A 21633-nucleotide genomic window follows, 5' to 3' on the forward strand; every position below is an offset into this window, starting at 1 on the left:
CATACAAATCAATATCATCAGAGGTTTAACTGAAGTGTACATATTAGAAGGATAAAAAAAGAACTCCACCTCTCCAAATTAAGGAACTGAGGTTTTTATAGTTGAATGAGAAAATAATGAAAGCTTCCAACGTTTTTAATGCAAATGTCTTTTTTTTTTTTTTTTTTAATCAATTCCTTCCACTCCAGACCATACACAATGTTTCAACATAAAACCGTGCACAGATACTTTCCGTGGCCGCTTCTGGGTGTCCAAATTTAGAACCAGGCGCGCCGAAGGCAGCTGGGCGGGGTCCTGGGCGGATGAGGAAGACGCAGCGTACTGCGCATGCTCTTTCCTTTTCTGCTCCGGGGTTGCTGCTGTTGCAACAGTTGCCAAGGTGAGCGGGGTTCCGGCCGCTCTATCCGTCGCGTATCGGTACCATCCTAGGTGGAGGAGAGTTGGCGGACGGTGGCTCGACACGGGCGTGCTCTCCCTTAGTACTGCCTAACGCTGTTTCCGAGTGGGACGGGTTGTAGAAGGGGACTGGACCGGGTAGGCCTCAGCCCCGCACTGGGAGTAGGTCACAGCGGTATCTTTCTCGGCGTTTGTGAGGCATTATTGCCCTGGATGGGCCTTCCGGGTGCTGGGGCTGAGCCGAGCTTCCGTGTCGTTGAGTCCCAGTTTGTCACCCTCGTTATACCCCAAACAGAAAAACCCCGTTAGGCTCCGGAAGCAGTAAGTGCGGAATTACTGGAGCCTTGTGAGAAGGCGCTTTATGTTCGCTTCCCCGGGAGAGCGGAACAGGGCTTTCCCCAGGGTGCTCGGTATAGAACCTTTCCTTAATATTTTTCCCATGTGGTACTGTAACTTTGTTTCAGTAAACTGTATATGGATTAGGAATAACTCTGAAAAACGTGTCTCGCACCTCCTGCCCTGGTGTGGGACAGACGGAGGATGCTGAGAGGCTCAAAGATGCATTGTCCTCTCCAAACTGATGGATCATAGTACTCGTTCTTTGGCCTTTTGGCTTAGATCAAACATAAGGTCTGGGTCATGAGCTGAAGACAGTTCCTTGTCCCTTTAATTCTCCATTGTTAGTCAACTAGTTTTGTGTTGCCAGAGGGGTCAAGGTGGCAGATCGATCATGGTATTCCCATAGTGTACTGCAGGAAATGGGTAACACCAGTCCTGGAGTACCACAACCAGGTCTAGGTTTCAGGCTACTCACAACGAATATGCATTAGACAGATTTGTATGCAGATCTAAGTGATGTGCATTCATTGTGAATATTCTGAAAGTTATACCTGGTTGTGGCATTCCAGGATCAGAGTTGCCTACCCTTATTCATACCTTATGGAACGAAGGGAGTAATGTTCTGCTGCCTTGACCCCTCTGTGACATAAAACTAGTTGACCAACAGTAAATAATTAAACTTCCTGTTTAAAAACTTCTAGTTTCACCTATACCCCCTTCAAGACCCAACCACGTCAGATCTGAACTTCTCACCTGTTTAAGACTTCTTCTCTGATTCATCAGTCTTCCTTAACTCATGCACTTCTCGCATATTTTGCACATCAACATGGTCTATGTACCCTCATATCACAATTTAGTCTACCCTTTAATTTTTTCTAGATATTTATTTTAATTTTTTCTAGATATTTATTCTCTCTATAAACATGCTGAACATTTACCTACGTCCTGTTGACGAGTTACTATTATTATTATCTATGTAATATTTAATTTATTATTAATATCCATATGTTATAGGTTATATGCTATATGTTATACGTTATATGTTAAGAAACGCTGTTCCATGTAACGCCTTTTGTGCGAAAGTTTTGTTATATGCAAACCGACCTGATTCGATACTTGTATTGAGAATGTCGGTATATAAAAGTCCGAAATAAATAAATAAAATAAATTAAAACAAATAATCTTGCTGATTGTAAATGGAAGATGTGAGTGTACAAATGCCTAGGATACCATGGAAATCCAATTTTAGACCAACTAAAAAGTCTTTTTCCCAAAATGTGGTTGCCTCATATCTATACAGTTCTGTGTGTTTGGTTTTGTTTGGAGATTGGCCTAATCCACAGATCTCAGCGGAAAACAAACTCATGCAAAATAGAGTACAACAATAATAAAAAAAAAGTACAGTTACAATAAAATAAACCAGTCAGTACATAAAACTTGGCTATTTAAGCAAGCCTCCCCTTAACCCTGATACATATTAATCCTCCCTTTAATTGCCTCCCATGAATTTATCTTGCTCTCCTCACAATTTCTTCAAATTTTTCTCCCTTTCCTCAGCCATCCTCCCCTATACCTGGAAACATGACGTGTATATAAGTTTTCTATTGTTAGGCCTCTGCTACATCCTGATCCCCTGGCACAGCGGCAAATGGCCACTGATCCGGCCGCCTCCAGCTCCTGCCCCCCCGGGTTGCCCCTTCGGCCCGGCCGCACGTGTAAACCCCATTTTTTTTTACTCACGCTGGGCATTTAAAATCGGGCCGTTAATAAGCAAGATGTCTGTCGCTTTTCATAGTTTTCCTCTTCCAGCTTTTGGTATGCTGTCATTGTAAACCCTTTTGATTTAAATATAGGATTTGTGGCATAAAGAGTGGTAAATTATTTCCTTTTTCTCTTCAGGGGACATGCAGTTTTTATAGCTTTTTTTTACGTTCTGTAATCTTGTCTCTTGCTACAATGGGTCCATAAATAGAGTCATCCTGGTTTATAACTATACCCAGAGTATTGTCTTAACCTGAAAGGTTTGCACTGTTGCTACCACTATCATTAGCCCTAGTGCTGAAGCTAAGAGTAGGCACCTTTTTATCCTGGTTCATGTGCAGCCAGTATGAATTTTTCTTTTTTTTTTTTTTTCCCCTTTCCTGCTTCAGTAGTAGCAGATGCTTTGATAAGATTTAGTTTAGGTGTTGTATAACAAGGGCACTGTATGAAAATACTCAATCAGACTTGGTTAGTTTTATTCTCTGCCCATCAGCCATGCAAAGCAATTGTTAACAGATATTGCTGCAGACCCCACATCAGGCATCCAGTTTCTAAGAATTTTATTTCTTGTGCACCATGTAAAAGTTCTTTAAATACCTAACTGCTCAGCAATTCCTCTGCAAAAGAATGTAGTTGCCTCGCATCCTATTTTATTTTATGCTCCATGTCTTTGATATCTGGTTCTGTAGTTGGTCCAGAAGGCTGTGGATTTAAGTTTAAATCTGTTTGTAAAGGTTTTGTGGTGGGTAGATTCTAACTTTACTCAATAGCTGCTATTGTGAAGTTGATTGAAAATACAATATATTAGTCAGGGTTTGGAAACTAAATTCTTAGATTCCAGACTTTGGACATGCCAGTTTACCAGCCCTACTGTAACTAGGTTAGAATAACATTTTGATCTTTTCTTTCAAAATATATTGTATAATGCAGGTGCTGGAATAGGTTGTTATGGTTTAACTGCAAAGATGGTTACATTTGTTTGAAGCACTCTGCTTGTGAGATATGCTGGGATCTTGTTGGATAAAAATTGCCATTTAAATCCAGGTTTTGGTTTTTGAAGTTTCTCTGGTGTGTCTCTCTCTCTCTGCTTTTGTAATAAAAGTTTTTATCCTTTACATAGATGTTGATGCCCAAGAAGAACAGAATTGCCATTTACGAACTCCTTTTCAAGGAGGGAGTGATGGTGGCCAAGAAAGATGTGCACATGCCCAAGCATCCTGAGCTGGCAGACAAGAATGTCCCCAACCTCCACGTCATGAAGGCCATGCAGGTACGCAGTGCCAGGGAACAGACAGGAAGAGAGAATGGGAGAAGGAGAGAGATTATGAAACATCTGGAGAGAAGGCCCAAGGCCAGAGTGGAATAGGAGTCTGGGGACAGCTGAATGAAGTAGATGAGGAGAAAAGACTGTACATAGGCATGGGACGTTAGACAGATGGATGTGGCAGCCTATGGTGAGTGATGGGTCTCCTGCTGTGGTCACACTGATTCCTGTGACTATCCACATAAGATGCAGATGCATTCCCCAGGTAGTGAGTGCACATTTTGGCTTAGCAGTGATTGATTATTCAAAGTTGGTACTAATGTTTGGCATTGAAATCACAGGATATGTGAGGTTAGCATGGCACTGTGAACTACAATTAGTGTAAAATGGGACTTCTTTCATATAAACACAGCCTGGGGTTCCTGGTTTTCAGTTGAAATCTGTCTATAGTGAAAATGAGTTGTATTTAAAGCAGGGCTATGACCAGATGTTAAAATTGGATTTTCCTAGTGTGTAGCCAGATGGACTCAGGACCAATTGGTTGTGCTCCCCTGCCAGCAGATGGAGACGGAGTCAGATTTCAAGGCTGATGTCACCCTAGATAGACCCCTGCAGTGACCTCAGCCCTTCAGTACTTCTCCAAGGTACCTCTCCCTATGGGCATTGCTGTACTTTTTGGAAGGAGAAAAAATTGAGCCTCACTCTCCTTCGGCAATACCTAGGGGTTCCTCCCCCAGTTGAGAATTCCTGAGGCGATTTCCGAGATCCCTCCGAGGTCTGCCTTGGTCCGGTAGCCGGTTCCCAATGTGGACTTTGCAGCTTAAGCAGCTGAAAGGCAGCGGGTGCAGGAAGCTGAGCACGGAGGTGACGGCCAACAGCCTCTCCCCTCGCAGCCGAAGATAATCTCTGTACTCGGCTGGTAAGCGCAGAGCCCAGGTAAGGTATAAAAAAAAAAAGAGAGAGAGAATTACCTCTCGATTCAGAGACATTTGGAGGGGTTTCAGTGAGACTGCCTCCGGTCTCCTTGCTTGGTGCCCCGTACCGATATCATTCCTGATCCTGTTGGGGCAAGGGGAAGTGGGCTTCCAAGCAGGTTGAACGGACCCCCTGGTGGGCTAGGCCCCGCTTTAGGCTTGATCAGGACATTGTGTGGTTGGCTGCGGCAGCGCCATCTTGCGCGCCTCTGTGTGTGTGCCGCATTGCTCTCCATAGAATGTCAGTACGCACGGTGCGTTGGCTCTGCTCACATGCTGCGTGCATAACGTTGCACGTGTACATACGTGCAGAATACAGGTAAAGCTGGGTGCATGGGCTATGCGTGCACCTTGCCATGTCCCGCCTAGGCACCCAAAATTTGTGCGCATAACATTTTAAGCGCAAACGGACAGAAAGCACAATCCCTGCACTCAAATCACATGTGATATGTTGATTTATACTTATCAATCATTGGAACCTGTTCTGATCTATAGCTGTCTATTCGCGGTACAGAGTCTTCCAGAGATCTTTTTCTAACTGTTTAAAAGTATCTTTCCACAGACATACAGGCCCGAGAGGATTCAGCCTTTGCAAGGGCAGTGTTAACCGGACCACGGGCAGCCTGTTGCCCCGATCGGGAGTAGCTTTTGTACATCCCATTGGTCCTGAGTCCATCTGGCTACAAGCTAGGAAATGGAGAAATGACTTACCTGATAATTTCATTTTCTTTAGTGTAGACAGATGGACTCGGCATCCTGCCCCCGGCTGCCCAAGAACGGTGCTAAGGGTTCGCCCGTGGATCGATATCTATTCCAAGGGATTACGGGTAAACAGTCATCCAATCCCTAGATCAGGGCATCTGAATTCTTACTGGGGTTTAGTGTTTGGTTGAGTACTGTTATGGTTATCCGTTTTTCCTCTTATTTTAAATCAAGTTTTTTCAATAGTATGTCCACAGTGGCTTTTGAAGAGAATAGTGAAGGGCTGGGGGTCACTGCAGCATTGTATCTAGGGTGACATCAGGTTTGAAATCTGACTCTGTCTCCATCTGCTGGCAGGGGAGCATAACCTATTTCCTAGCGTGTAGCAGATGGACTTAGGACCAATGGGTATAGTGTACTCCTGATAGCAGGTGGAGACGGATCAGATTTCAATCTGACGTCAGCCCTAGTACATATACCCCTGCAGGAAGTGCAGCTCTTCAGTATTTTTCGTCTCCATAGCAGTTAGGGACTCTTACTCTAACGCTGTGCGAGCGTGCATATTTACCAAAACAAGAAGAAATCTTACCTCTACAGACGAGCTCCGCTCTCCTGCGGTGACACCCATTGGGTCCCTCCCCCAGTTGAGAATTCCTGAGGTGATTTCCACGATCCCTCGGAGGTAAGCCCCGGTCCAGCGGCCGCCACTCGGTGGGGACCTAGCCCCCGACATCAGGTGAGGCTGAGAGGCAGCGGGTGCAACCTTGAGCGCGGCAATGAAGGTATTTTCCCTCTCCCCCTGCAGCCGGAGACTGCCCGGAACGAAACTGGGAAGCGCCGAGACAAGGTAAGATAGAAATCTAATTAAAAGTCTCCAGTCTCCGAAGCTTGAGGAGTCACACAGGTCACCAGCCGGGACCAGTGCCATCGGATTGATCTGCCCTAGCAGGGCTGGACCCCGGTTATATCCGAGGGTCCTTCCACGTGGAGACCCTCCGAGGTGGTTGCCATATTGTCCGCGTGGTCGCCGTCCCGACCCGCGCGCACAGAGGCGAGCCGTGCGCACAAATACCTTGTGCGCACAGACACACGTAGCCTCGCGCTTACTGTGCCGGGCGCACATCTCCCTGAGCTCGCATCAAACCTACACGCACAACTATATTTTACATGCAGAAGCCATGGCACCACCGGAAAAGAAACTCAAGGCTCAGGGCCTTTGCCCAGCATGCCACATTAGAGCTGCACAGCATGAGGAGGCCACGGCCCTATGTATACAGTGCGAAGAGGCCCTAGGGGATCCAACTCATGGCCCTCCCCAGCCAGTACCGGGTTCCAGCCTCTCGAACAGTACGCCGGACTTTGCATTGCACAGCGGGACCCCCCTCAAGCGGGGCTTCCCAGGGACACAGCACCCCGTAGTCTAGACCCAGCATCTATCTCCTGGGTGGAATTCTTCAAAGGTCTGCATACCTTCGTCCACATGCAACCGGGGCCTCCTATAATACGGCCACAAGCTCCACCAGAGGACCTCAACGTCCCGGGACCCTCTATGCCCAGGGAAGAGATCCCACCGTCCAGAAGCCCCACCTTTGGGGACATGGACAACTCGGATGAGGATTCAGAACCCCTGGAGGAAGGAGAACTCCCTCCGGGGAAAGAGCCCCACCGAACCATGAGACACTTCTTCACCAAGGACGAGCTCTCAGACCTGGTCACACACAGCTTAAAAGAGCTTGCTATCCGGGCACAAGTGCCTCAGGGGAACCTAAGATGAACCCCCTACTAGAGGGACTCCGTCAGACCTCCCGTCATTTCCCACTATTACAAGCTGTGCAGCAACTAATCGATCTGGAATGGGATGCCCCGGAAACTACGTTCAAAGGGGGGCGAGCTCTGGCAGCCATGTACCCTCTGGACCCAGCCACCAAAGATCTCCTGGCATGTCCGAAAATGGATGCCATGGTCTGCGCGGTTTCGAAGTGCACTACTATCCCGGTGGAGGGAGGAGCAGCACTCAAGGATGCTCAAGACAGATGTCTGGAATCCATCCTCAAACAGTCCTTTGACGTCTCCGCTATGTCTTTACAGATCGCAGCCTGCTGTGCCGTGGTGACACGCCCCTGCTTATCACAGACCAGGAACAACACTCCTGGAGACACCCTGGAACCAACTGTATCATTCCTCGCGGATGCCGCTTCTGATCTGGTTCACACCGCAGCTAGAGGAGTGTCATCCGCCGTGGCAGCCAGAAGACAACTCTAGCTCTGAAACTGGTCGGCCGACGCATCCTCCAAAACAAGACCTTCAAGGGAACCCGCCTGTTCGGAAGCGAACTAGAGAAACTAGCCAACAAATGGGGCGAGTCCCCACTGCCGCGGCTATCGGAGGATAGGAATAAGAGAAACCAGCGATCCTTCCACCGAACTTCCAGGGGCAGAGGATCACAGCACTTCAACCCATACAGAAGCACATATCAAGCGGCCCGGCCCGCCCCGCAGGCTAAAGCCAGTCCTTTCGGAACAAGCACAACAAAAGGGGAGCCAGCTTTGGCCCAGGCCTCAACCACACCTCACAATGAAAATCAGCCGACCCGTCCAAAGGAAGAAGCCATAGGGGGCAGATTTACCCTATTCTACCAAAGATGGTTCGGGATAACTTCGGACAAGTGGGTCCTATCCATCATTCGAGAGGGATATTACCTGGATTTCCACCACCTCCCTCCGGACAAGTTTGTGGAATTCCCCTGCCATGACCCTTCCAAGAAGATGGCAGTGGAAGATACACTGACCAGATTGCTAGTCTTAGAGGCTATAACACCAGTGCCCGCACAACAAATAAATACTGGACATTATTCCATCTATTTTATCGTCCCCAAGAAAGAAGGAACGTTCAGGCCCATCCTGGACCTCAGGGCGGTCAACTGTCACCTGAAGATGCCTCGCTTCCACATGGAAACCCTACGCTCGGTAATAAGGGCGATACAACCGGGAGCGTTCCTTACATCCCTGGATCTGTCGGAAACCTACTTACACATTCCAATCCATCAAGAGCCATCAGCGTTTTCTACGCTTCTCAATCCTAGACCGTCACTACCAGTTCCGGGCACTACCATTCGGGTTAGCCACTGCACCTCGGACATTCACCAAGATCATAGTGGTGGTGGCAGCAACACTGAGGAAGGAAGGAATCCGTGTACACCCTTATCAAGATGATTGGCTGATCAGGGCGGAATCCCCAGAGGAAAGCCACCAGGCAACCTCTACTGGAGAGCCTCGGGTGGGTGGTCAACACAAACAAGTTGTCTGCAGCCCTCCCAATCTCTAGAATACTTGGGAGTCCAGTTCGACACCAAACAAGACAAGGTCATCCTGACACAGACAAGTAGATCAAAACTGATGACCCAGTTACGAACCCTGATGAGTGAACTTTGCCCCACAGCATGGGACTACCTACCAGTCCTTGGCCTCATGGCATCCACACTGGAAGTAGTGCCATGGGCAAGAGCTCACATGAGACCCCTACAACGCTCACTACTATCACAATGGAATCCACTGTAGAACTACCGTACGTCTTCAGCTCCCGGACAGAGTTCGGGCCCAACTACGATGGTGGCTACAAGAAGGCCATCTGAGCCAGGGAACGAGACTATCCTCACCAACCTGGATCCTGCTCACCATGGATGCCAGCCTAAGAGGATGGGGAGCACACTGCCAGGAGCTAACCGCCCAAGGGCAATGGAACAAAGAAGAGTCTGGATGGAGCATCAATCGCCTAGAAACCCGGGCAGTCAGACTAGCCTGCCTACGGTTCGGTCACAGACTCCGAGACAAAGCGGTCAGAGTAATGTAGGACAATGCCACAACAGTGCCCTACATCAACCGGCAGGGAGGAACCAGAAGCCAACAGGTGTCTCTGGAAATAGACCCCCCTAATGTCATGGGCGGAAGTGAATCTTCAAGAAATTTTGGCTGTCCACATCGCTGGGAAAGACAACGTCGCTGCGGATTACCTCAGCAGAGAAAGTCTAGACCCAGGAGAATGGAGGCTGTCAACCACAGCATTCCAACTGATAGTAAATCGTTGGGGAACACCAAACATGACCTCCTGGCAAACCGGTCCAACACCCAAGTGCCCAGTTTCTTCAGCCGCAGGCAGGAACCCCAGTCCCAGGGAATCAATACCCTGGTACAGACCTGGCCACAGGAGACTCTGTTATACACCTTCCCGCCGTGGCCCCTATTGGGCGCAATCATCCACAAGATAGAACACCACAGGGGACCAGTACTTCTAGTAGCCCCGGTCTGGCCAAAAAGACCATGGTATGCAGACATGCGAAGACTGCTGACGGGGAGCCCCCTCCCGCTACCCCCACACAGAGACCTGCTCCATCAGGGATCGATCCTCCACAAGGATCCAGCTCTATTCTCTCTTACGGGCTGGCCGTTGAGAGGACTCGCCTGAGGGAAGAGCGGATACTCGGGGGCAGTAATTGACACCCTACTCCGAGCACGCAAGTTCTCCACATCCCTAACATACATAAGGATTTGGAGAGTATTTGATGCCTGGTGCGAGGACCTCGACATCATACCACGCTCAGTCAAAATTCCTGCGATTTTGGAATTCCTGCAAAACAGAATACAGAAGGGATTGTCTCTCAACTCCATCAAGGTACAGGTGGCCGCATTGTCATGCTACGGAACCAAGAGCGAGAGCGGCAGCATAGCCTCTCACCCGGATGTCTCCCGTTTTCTGAAAGGAGTCAAGCAGATCCGACCACCCCTAAAGTGGCTGGTGCCTCTTTGGAACCTCAACCTGGTCCTAGGTTTCTTAGCAGGAACCTCCTTCAGACCTCTTCGCAGCCTGTCTCTCCGACTATTAACAATGAAGGCAGCCTTCCTGCTGGCAGTCTGTTTGGCCCGTCGTATGTCCGAGCTACAAGCACTGTCCTGCCGGGAGATGTTCCTCAGACTCACCCCGGGAACCATCCAGTTACACACAGTTCCGTCTTTCCTCCCCAAAGTGGTGTCTCACTTCCATCTCACTACCATTGCCAGATGAACATAAGAATTCGGAAGAGGCTCGCAGTCTACGTCATCTCAACGTCGGCAGACTCTTAGTCCGATACCTGGAAAAGTCGAAATCCATACGAAAGATGGACCATGTATTCGTCCTTCACAGCAGGAAGAGACCAGGGGAAGTGGCCTCGCAAGCAACCATAGCTCGCTGGATCAAAGAAGTCATCAAGGAGGCCTACGTAGAAGCAGGCAAGCCACCGCCTTTACAAGTCAAGGCCCATTCCACTAGAGCCCAGGCAGTGTCCTGGGTGGAAACCAAGATGCTGTCACCCGCCGAGATCTGTTGGGCGGCGACATGGTCCTCCATACACACCTTCTCCAGGTTTTACCATCTGGATGTTCAGGCTCGAGAGGACACAGCATTTGCAAGGGCAGTACTAAGTGGATCACGGGCAGCCTCCCACCCGGTTCGGGAGTAACTTTTTTAATCTCATTGGTCCTGAGTCTATCTGCTACATGCTAGGAAATGGAGAAATTACTTACCTGATTTCGTTTTCCTTAGTGTAGACAGATGGACTTGGCATCCCGCCCCTGGCTGCTGTTATTCATGGAATCCTCGAGTGACATCACAGACAGCGAATGATTCACGGGTAAGCCATGCCTTTCTCCAACTAGAACACCCATCCTGCCGGGTGTTGACGCTTCTCGGTTGAGTGCACTGGCAGTCTCCAGCTATAACCAATTCAACCAGTTCAAATTAATTAAGTTAACCAAGTTATAAAGTTAATCAAGTTATTCAAATTATTCAGTCATACATATATCCACAATTGCTTTTCGAGGAGAATACTGAAGAGCTGCACTTCCTGCAGGGGTATATGTACTAGGGCTGACGTCAGATTGAAATCTGATCTGTCTCCAACTGCTATCAGGAGTACACTATACCCATTGGTCCTGAGTCCATCTGTCTACACTAAGGAAAACAAAATTCAGGTAAGTAATTTCTCCATTGGTCATAAGTCCATCTGTCTACAAAGTAATTTTTCCATTAGCATCCATGCATTGGATAGAAGCAGATAGAAAACAGGTTGTAAACTCTTTTCAGGGGGATGTGATATCTGAAAACCTCATACATCTTCACCTTTTAGATACTGATTTTAGATCAATTAAAGGTATAACAACCTGCAGAGTCCCCTTTTCTTGGGAATGCAGAGTCATGACTGATGCAGTAAAACTTTGCTGCTGCAATGAAAACACACTGCTTGGCCTTTGTATGGAGGCTGTAATATCAGTAAATGGTAAATTTATTACAGACTAACTTTTGAAAGCATATGTTTAACATTTAAACATAAGATCAAAATAAATCAGACCTACAACATAAATTCTTAAATACTAATCAGTAATATCAGTTTTTAAAACATAATGATAATGATATCTCAACAGCCTGTAGATGATTTTGTTGTCTTATTTTATTTTTTTTTTAATCTTTTGCACAAAATTTGTGTTGAACTGTGTCAGATGCTGTGCTAACTCTTCTCTTGATATTGGAATTGCCCCACTTTGTGATTCTCACATCAGAAGAATGCACTCGGAGCTACCTTTTCATCCCAGAAAGGGGGTCTTGGAGGATACCATTTTAATATGAGATGAGAGTTCTTATATATGCATTTGGATTCTCCTTCAGACATGTCAGATTGTTGAAATTTACAGAAAGCAAGTCCTTTATTTCCATTTTTATGGGTTTCTTTGGCAGGGAATTCCCTGGTTACAACTAATGCTGAGAGCACAGTTGTTACTGCCAACTCTTGTTGTGTTTGCCTTGCTTTTATGTTTTCTTAGCTCTAAAAATGTAAATTTTCAGTCACTCATGTAACTGGATTAACCAGACATTGAGCTGTGGGCAATGTTGTTCATGTTGGTTGATCAAGGGATTCTCAAAGCACTGACTTTAAAACTGTTGGCCATTCTTGGCTTATGAAACACATGATGAGAACGTGCACCATTTTAGTGCCTTTTATCCAGTGGCATTCCAACCTGATTTACAGCCTGATGCTTCAAAAGTGTGCTGGCAACCAAAGTAGGGAAAATTATGTCATTAATTATTATAAGAGATTTTAGAAGCAGGGGTTTGGGGTGGGGGAGCATCAGGCAGTTGCATGCTTGCTGGGGCCTTGCACTGGTTTTGAGGTGCTGAATTCTTGGTCTATTCCTCCATACAGTCTCTGAAGTCTCGTGGCTATGTGAAGGAGCAGTTTGCTTGGAGGCATTTCTATTGGTACCTAACCAACGAGGGAATTCAGTACCTACGGGACTTCCTGCACCTTCCACCTGAGATTGTACCAGCCACCCTGCGCAGGAGCCGCCCGGAGACTGGCAGACCTAGGCCCAAAGGTAGGTAGTCTGAAGAAGATCACCAAGGGAAGCATAGGGTCTCCAGGTTCAGCCAGGGAGCTTTGCTTAAGTAGAGGGAGGCTATAGTGAAATGCTGCACCTCGTGCTGTCATTTTTTTGGAGTATTTTTCCACTGCTGACTGTTCTTCCTGAGGGTCTAACTACAGTTGGAATCCTTTTTTTTGGGGAGGAACGTGGTCAATGGGATTCTTACAACACACACAGTCTTAGCGCACTCCATAGCCAATACCATAGCTCAGCACATGCCTGCAGTTTTAGAAGTCACTAGTTTTGGCATAGGGTTGTGTGGTAACCCGCTGTAAAGTTTCACGCAAACACAGCTTGGTGTTGAATGTAGCTCTGTAAGTAAAGTTTACCGAGTACATTAGTTGCACTGCACTGACAGGAGGCATTCGCTTACGTCTTGCTCCTTGATTCCAAGATGTTAGAGGCCCTAATTATGTTCTCCTTGCCCAGACTTTGAGGAAAATAATCTGGCTCGACTCCTATGCCACACAACGTGGCAGCCTTCTGTTTTTTAAGGGGCAGATCCCTGTTCCCTATAGTTATAAATAGTAGGTTTTAGCAATTCTACAGTCAGGTCAAGGGTCACATCGGAAAGTAAATATGAATGTCTGTCTGGAAAAGGGATCCGAATGAAGAAATCAAGGAAACAGCATAAGCACAGGCAAGTGAAATGCAAAACATTGATAAGGAAGGCAAAGAGAGAATGTGTAAAGAAGCTTGTCATGGAAGCAAAAACTCATAATAAACATTTTTTCAGGTACATGTGAAGTAAAAAGCCTGCGAGGGAGTTGTACTATTAGATGATCAAGGGGTGACAAAACAGTAGTAGAGAGACTAAATGAATTCTTTGCTTCAGCTTTCACTGAGGAAGAAATAAGAGATACCCATGCCAGAAATGATATTCTGAAATAAATCTGAATACCTGAAGGTGCAATAGGGCAGATTGACAAATTAAAGAGTAGCAAATCACCTGGACCTGGGTATACATCCCAAGAGTGCTGTAAAATGAAATTGTGGACCTGCTATTAGTAATTTGTAAACTATCATTAAAATTGTCTATGGTACCTGAAGACTGAAGGTTGCCAGTGTAATGACAAATATAAAAAGGGTTCAAGGAGTGATAAGACCAGTGAGTCTGATGTCTGCGCCAAGCAAAATGGTAGAGACTATCATAAAGGACAAAATTGCTGAACATATAGATAAGCATAGTTTAATGGGACAAAGCCAGCATGGATTTAGGCAAGAGAAGTCTTGCTTCACAAATAAATAAAATAAACAAGAGAAATTCCCTGTATGTACCCGGATCAGTCCAGACTGTGGGTTATATCCCATTCCAGCAGATGGGGACAGAAGAAAACTTGTGAGGCGCTCGGAATTACCCATGAGCACCCTCTGCATCCCATCAGTATTCTTCTGTCTCCAGCAGATGAAGGTTGTTGATCCTGCGGTTCCCACCTAAATTGAAAATCTTTTTTCAGGGAAAGTTAGAATATTATTTTCTTTTCTTTCCCTCTCTCTCTCGCTCTCTCTCTTTTCCTTTGAATGGATCAAGTTAAAAAAAAAAACAAAACAACTTAGTTTCTCAGAACATGTTAGGCTAAGTTGGCCTATCAGACTAATTTTGCCTGCCTTACAGCTTGCATCTGTACCTGGCCTTGAGAATAGGTTTCTTATTCTCAGGTAGATGTTTTCTTTTGCTTTGTTCCGTTCCTGGCTCTTAGGGGTGCAAGCTGGTGGTCCAGCCGCTCTCCCTACCAAAAGACCGGCTCACCCGAGAGGCGCCATTCCTTGGGGCTGGGGAGGCTGAGAGGCGACATTCCTCAGCTACTTTAAAAAAAAATAAAATAAAATAAATAACATTTTTTTATAAATGCGAAAAGAATAAATTGAGCCAGTGTGGTCTTTAAGGGAAAATTTCTTTACCTCAGTTTCTTTTTCGCGGTGACTGCCTGGAACTGTTTCGGGGGTTTTTTCTGTCAGCTGTTTTTCTTCCCCCATGCCGCGTGGGACGCGATGCTCCGTCTGCAGGGAGCCTGGGACGCAGCTCTCCCGCTAAGGGATTTGTTCAAGATGCCTCCTCTGAAGGGAGGGCTCTTCAAGGGCGGAAAGTCGATCAAGTATGCCTCCTTCATCTCGTCTTACCTCAGGGGGGGGGGGGGGGGGGGGGTCGGCTCCGTTCCCGCCGAGCACAGGAACAGCAACCATTTTGAATTCAGATGTGACTGTATCAGCGCATCCATAGGGCAGCCCTGCTACCGTTTTTCTCTCTGCCTCCACCCATCTTCTGGAATGGGGATATAACCCACAGTCTGGATTGATCTGTGGTACTACAGGTATGAAGATTAGCAGGTAAGGAATAATTTTCATATAAACAAGTGGATAAAGGTGAGCCAGTTGATAACAGTATATCTGGATTTCCGGAAAGCATTTGACAAAGTCCCTCATGAGAGACTTAGGAAATTAAAAAGTCATGGGATAGGGGGTAGTGTCCTGTTGTAGATTGCAAACTGATTAAAAGTAGGTCTAAATGGTAAATTTTCCCAATAGAGAAAGGTGAATAGTGGAGTGCCCCAGGGATCTGTTCTGGGACCACTGCTTTTTAATATATATATAAATGACCTGGAAATAGGGACAATGAATGAGGTGATCAACTTTGAATATGACACCAAATTATTCAAAATTCTTAAATCACAAGAGGATTATGAAAAGTTGTAAGAGGACCTTACAAAACTGGGAGACTGGGCATGCAAAAGGCCAATTTAAATTTAATGTGGACAAGTGCAAAGTGATGCACTTAGGGAAGAGAAACCCAAATTATGTCTACACAATGCAAGGTTCAACATTAGGAGTCACCATTCAGGAAAAAGACGTAGGTGTCATCGTTGATAATGCATTGAAATCTTCTGCTCAGTGTGCAGCAGCAGCCAAGACTAGGAAACACACAATGAAGTTACTAGTCATACATTTAAAACTAATAAGGGGAAAATATGTTTTTACTCAACGAATAATTAAGCTCTGGAATTTATTGCCAGAGGGTGTGGTGAAAGCTATTAGTGTTCTGCATTTAATTTATTGCATTTACAATATCTAAGTTCAAAAATTCAAAAACTCATTTTATCTTATTATTTACATCTGGCATGGTTACTATGTCACTATATCCAAGTTAAATAGTTAAATTATACAGATTATATTACATAATTTTATTAATTACAATGTTAATCTATAATATTTATTATCATTATGTTATATTGTCATCCAGTTATATTGTTACATATGTGCCACTGTTCTATGTAAAGCCCCTTATCTCTGTTGGGCAGTTTATTGTTATATGTAAACCGGAGTGATTTGTAGTCTCTATAAGAACCTCGGTATACAAAATTAAAAATAAATAAATAAATACATTTAAAAAAAAAAAAAAAAAAGGTTTGGTACAAGTTCCTGGAGGAAAAGGAAAAGGTGGTGTTGCAGAAACTCACTTCTTATCCCTGGGATAAGCAGCCTGGAATCTTATCTACCCCCTGGGGTCCTGCCAGGTACTTGTGACCTGAATTGGCCATTGATGGAAACAGGATGCTAGGCTTGATGGACCTTTGATCTGACCCAGTATGGTAAATCTTATGTACTTATATGTATTTATAAAGAGAATTACTTGGCAAGAAAAGTTACCATTCCTGTTTGTACCCCGGATCACTCCAGATAAGTGGGTTTATGCAACCCTACCAGCAGTTGGAGGCTGAGAACAAAACTTTGAGGCACTGCTACACAACCGAGAGTGCCATCTACACCCCCTCGGTATTTGTGTTTCCAGCAGATGGTAGAGGTGCAAACCTGCGGTCTGGAGTTTAAAAAAAATATATTTTTAGATTTCAGCTCCCCGAACGAGGTGTTAGGTTCTTTCGTGGGCCATTGGGTTGAGCAGGGAGAGCGAGCGGGTTGGAGATCTCTGTTCTGACTCAGCCCTTGTTGGGGGGGGGGTGAAAGCCAGGGGCCCTGGTTCCCTTACCTCCTTTGGGTCCCTGGCACTGACGCCTCCTTCTGAAGCAGGGAAGTATTTGAATGTTCTTCCCTTCCCTGGCCTGGCCCTGTTTGTGAGTAGCTGTATGTTTTAAGTTGTTGGGGGGGGGGGGGGGGGAGCTGTTTCCAGGCAGGAGCTGAGGCAGTTGAGCGGCTGGATTTGGTAAGAGGAGGGGGAGGGGAGAATTCATTCCTCGGTCGTGCCCGGGGCCTGTTTTCAGCACCGGATAGTGCCTTTTTCTCCTCGCGTCGGCAGGGGCTATTTTTAGGCCTGATCGCTCCAGTATGCCGCCTCCCACTCAGCGTGGCAAAGTTTGTCGCGGCTGTGGTTTGCAGCGGGCTCTCCTTGATGCAGCCGCATTTTGCAGGGAATGTGTCTCCGGGGGGGGGACACCTCCGGGCGTGGCAGGAACATGAGGTTGGCTGGGCTGGCTCTGGAGATCCCGGTGGAGTCAGAGGCTTGGAGTCAGGCTGCTGTGGCGGAGCCTCTGAGCTTCTCTCCCACGCTCAGGACCCTGCTAGTAGCAGGGGAAGGGAAGAAGCGCAGGGGGGCGCAGACCCGGACACTTCTTCTTTGGATCCAGAACCTTTTTCAGTGGATTTTGTCCTTCTGCTCCATAAGGCCTATTTGGCCAGAAAGAGAGCAGGGTCCAAGAGGCCTTTGCCCAGGAAGTCCCGGATGGCTAAAAAGCCTAGGGATCGGGGGCATGCAGAGTCTGGAGGGATTCTGCAAGCCTTGGGTCTCATTCAGGCCGCGGTAGAAGACGACTCTTCAGCGGAGACAGATGATCTGGATCAGATGCAGTTAGTACCTTAGTGGGTCTGATGTAGGATCTGGATCAGGATCCTGTTGGTGCATTGGGGGATCCAATGCAGGATCCAGATGAGGTTCCGATCATGGACGGTGAAGATCCTCGGATGGTTCAGGTGTTCCATAGGGATTGCATCGGCCCCAATGTGATTAAACTTATAAAACACAGCGACATATATAAATATATATCTATATATATATATGAGCAGTAATCACAAAATACAATGTAACACAAGTAAAAATAAAAAAACATAAGCAATGATAATAACCCAGTCCTCTCTCTTGACTTTCCTGGATCCACTGCATTCAATGGGGCATTGATATCTCTTTATTGCATTCTGTCAGAAGAGATGTTGGTGTGTCTGGCTACTCATCTGTCATATAAAGAGCAGAGTTTTAGAACTAGATCTTAGAACATCTGCATTTTGAACCACTGTACAAAACATGAAAGGCGCTATAGTTAGTTCCTGTATTTCAACTGACCTGTTGTCTCTTCAGTATCTCATACATAGTTTCAAGCAGCTGTACATTAATGACAAGGGAAAGTAATCAGTTCTCCATATTCCATTGAGAGGTGTCACCTCCTTGGCTGCTTGATGTTACAAACTTTTTTTTTTTCTCCCTTAGGCTTGGAAGGCGAACGTCCAGCCCGTCTCACCCGTGGCGAGGCTGACAGAGACACTTACAGACGCAGCACTGCTCCTCGTAAGTATGACACAGCATGGGTAATGGATGCCCTCGCATCACCTGCACCTTCCTTCTGTAGTTGTAGCATGGGAAGATGACAACTTTTGCCTTTCATCTTTTTGGTTTTTAAAGTCAATTTTGTCTGCATATTTTGTTTGGGGATTATTTTTGCTGCAGTCTTCTGCAAGGTATTGTATCTGCTCCCTTTGGTCTTGGTGCCGAAGTTTTTTGGTGGCTAGAGCAGGGATCAAAGTCAGAGGAAGCTCCTGATAAATCCCATCTCTCACTGAAGGTGTGGTTTTTGGGCTAGTCGCTATATCTCCCTGTGCCTGTTTATGTAGATGTACTTGGTTAATAGTAATATTGTCTGTGCTTCCCTTACCCTTTATAAGCAAGCAAACAAATGAGACTGAACTAGTCTTCCACCCCTGAGAGAACCAATATTTAAAAAAGTGTTATTTCTCACCCTTTGAAGCACTTCTAAGTTTTTTTATGCTGTAGCTTTTCTTCCTCCTTTGCTCTGCATCTCGCTATGTAACCCGTAGGTGCTCACTTTTGTTAATGCTACAAATAGAATCTGAAGAGTGTATGTAACTATTTTAGTTTGGGTCCTCACAGATTTATTCCTGAAAGTCTTAATATTGTGAGAGGGACAGGTATAAAAGAATTTGTGGTGGTTCTTAGCTAAGGGGTCATCTGCCTTGTGTTGTAATTGTAGTGTGTGGGAGTCTTGCTGCTTTTCGTTTCGTACTCTGGTCTGAAACCATCCCTATGACTCATGGCATGGACTGTCCCTGTGCTGTTTCCTGCCATTTGCAGTAAATTGATTTTGTCCTTTCTGATTTGCAGTTGGTGCTGACAAGAAAGCAGAGGCTGGTGCTGGATCTGCAACAGAATTCCAGTTTGTAAGTACTACTTACAGTGTCAGACTGTCATTAGCACTGGGATTACTTGGCTATCTGCCAGCTTAATCTTTTAGTCGTGGGAGCTGAATTCCAAGGCAGTGTTTTGATAAAATGTATTAAATGTTGACCCTGCAGAGGGTGGTAAAACTGCAGTGCGCTTCCAGAAGACACTCTCCTGGGTACGTTTTTATTTATTCATAGAGGTCCCAGAAGAGTTCCTTCCAGTGGGTGGTAAGCCCTGCTGAGATCATGCTTTTAGTCTTCCCAAAGGAGCTGTCAGACAGGAGGTTGGAAAAGGTTGAATATGGCGGATACATGATCTCCTGTCAGCCTCATTTTATAAATATACATTTTTTACTTTGGTTATCAGGCTGGTAAGCTGACTAATCCCCAGGAAAAAGTGTGGCACAGCACTTTGTCTGTTATCACTTACTCTGTCAATAAATTGATTTTCCATGTGGGCCTGGCTCTCTGCCACCCACTTCCTGCTGTACCTGTAATTGCTGGCCTTGGCTAATCGAGTGTGTTGATCATTTTTCTAGCTTTTAGTGCAGTGCTTACTTCACAGGCTCATAGAGTGCTAGCCAGCCAGGCTAATTAACTTTTTAGTTTTCACCAACCGTACTCCAAAATTAGTGCGCCATTGCAAATCTGTCTCTTGACTGTTTAAAAACTGACAGGGATAACTTAAAATGTATTTCTACCAAACTGTGCCTGGGGAAATGCCATCATTGGATCAAATTCTTATAGATAAAGCCCCAGTGCTACTGGAAAGCTAGAAACCACGACTGCAATTTACTAAGATGTGCAGTAATTCTGCCGAGCATGCACCGGGCAACCAGAGAGCTCAAATGAAAGTAAAAGGGCGAGGGGAGGTAAAATGTCAGGGCACAGCAGTTTCTTGTTCAGTTTGTACATCCAAAAGAACAGACATTTGAATCCAGTGTTGATTTTAAGTCCTGAAGACTTCTGCACAATATATGCATTTCCCACAGACTCTTATTTGTCTTGACTAAACGGTAAGCTCTTTTTTAATATGTTTCTGTGTCTACTGACACTTTCAAAGTTAGTAGTAGTATCCTTTAGTTTGTGATAACTTAAAGACAATGTTGAATTCCAAACAGGTGAAGCGAGACGTCCTGCTGCATAGAGCTGCTCTCCAGATGGGCTCTGAGCATCAGGGCTCCTCTTTAGTGGCTTGCAGGACCCATGGCGAATTGGCAGGACAGGCCCCCTCTCTATTCAGAATGAGAGAGGGGGGGGGTCCTTTCAACTGCTGCTCGCATGCTATATTGCAGCTTCCGGCCTGCCGATGCACTTGAGCATAGACAGCAATTGCAGGCCAGGAGGGGAAAGGAAGTGAACTTGCTTGCCACCAATGCGAAATGGTTGTGCTGGGGGTGGGGCTACAAGGCCACATCACTTCATGCCATTCCTCTCTCCCTTTCCCATGCAAAGGACAGGCCTGCTGGACGCATTGCATAGCTCCAATGTTCTCTTCTCTTCTTTTTGCAGAGAGGAGGCTTTGGCCGTGGACGTGGACAGCCACCACAGTAAAGCTGCTTGGACTCACTTGCATATAATATGTAGAAATAAAGGTCAACACGCACTGTACATGCTACCTTTTTATACTGGATTAATAGCACATTTGTGAGAAGCTTTTGATAGCGCCGCTCCCTTCATCAGGCCAGTGGAGAATAAACGGGGGGTGACATTTCAGTTTGCTTGTAAGGGGGGCATGGTAGGGTGACTTCTCCCCCAAGGTGTAAAGTTTAAAGTGGATGTGAGTTCATTTGCCCCAAGCACCATCCTTTTAACTGTACAGCTCTGAAAACAAACCCAACCACAGGCCCGATTGTAGGATAAACTGAAATGTACTTTGTGCATTAGGGATGACACTGCCTAACTCATTCTGCACTTATCTGATAAAGGGAGACAACTCTCCAAAGCTTGCCACAAATGTATTGATTAGTCCAATATTCAGGTATGGCCTAGAAGTTGCTTGATCTTATTTCTATGTATTCACGTGGACACACATGGCAATTGCATTATTTTGTGTATAATAAAATGTAGAAAATATCCTACTTCTGCTTTTGCCTCTTTAAGGAAAGGGGTAGGGAGGAGGTCTTACTTTCTGTTAACAGAAATCTATCCTGTTGCCCTAATGCATCCAAATTGGCCACAGCCCAACTTTAAAAAGTTGGGGTTGGGAATATCAAGGCATGGCTGTTGTCCCCTAAACTGTGAGTACAGTATGGACCACTGACGAGAGACCTCTGGAAAGGCTACAATAGTAGCTGAGGCACCCAGCCTGTGAAAAGGCCGAAGCAAAACTGCCGAAGACAGCAGT

The 21633-nt window shown here is 46.0% G+C and overlaps 1 protein-coding gene across 1 annotated transcript; it reads left to right on the forward strand.

The window, feature by feature from the left end:
- Window positions 1-226: 226 nt before the first annotated feature.
- Window positions 227-21367, forward strand: LOC115074201 (40S ribosomal protein S10). Its single transcript, XM_029573450.1, has 6 exons — window positions 227-379; window positions 3617-3766; window positions 12668-12839; window positions 18319-18396; window positions 19228-19283; window positions 20799-21367. Exons 2-6 carry the CDS (start codon window positions 3617-3619, stop codon window positions 20838-20840), a joined length of 498 nt encoding a protein of 165 aa, XP_029429310.1. The 5' UTR covers window positions 227-379; the 3' UTR covers window positions 20841-21367.
- The last annotated feature ends 266 nt before the right edge of the window (window positions 21368-21633 follow it).

The sequence above is a fragment of the Rhinatrema bivittatum genome, chromosome 12, assembly GCF_901001135.1.
Source record: "Rhinatrema bivittatum chromosome 12, aRhiBiv1.1, whole genome shotgun sequence".
NCBI lineage: Eukaryota > Metazoa > Chordata > Amphibia > Gymnophiona > Rhinatrematidae > Rhinatrema > Rhinatrema bivittatum.

What these genes read in the sequence shown, in the direction of transcription:
- LOC115074201 (XM_029573450.1), top strand. Translation starts at nt 3,617, where the DNA reads ATGTTGATGCCCAAGAAGAACAGAATTGCCATTTACGAACTCCTTTTC. An exon ending in ACGTCATGAAGGCCATGCAG is followed by an intron (nt 3,767 to 12,667) that starts GTACGCAGTGCC and finishes TCCTCCATACAG; the next exon opens with TCTCTGAAGTCTCGTGGCTA. An exon ending in TGGCAGACCTAGGCCCAAAG is followed by an intron (nt 12,840 to 18,318) that starts GTAGGTAGTCTG and finishes TTTCTCCCTTAG; the next exon opens with GCTTGGAAGGCGAACGTCCA.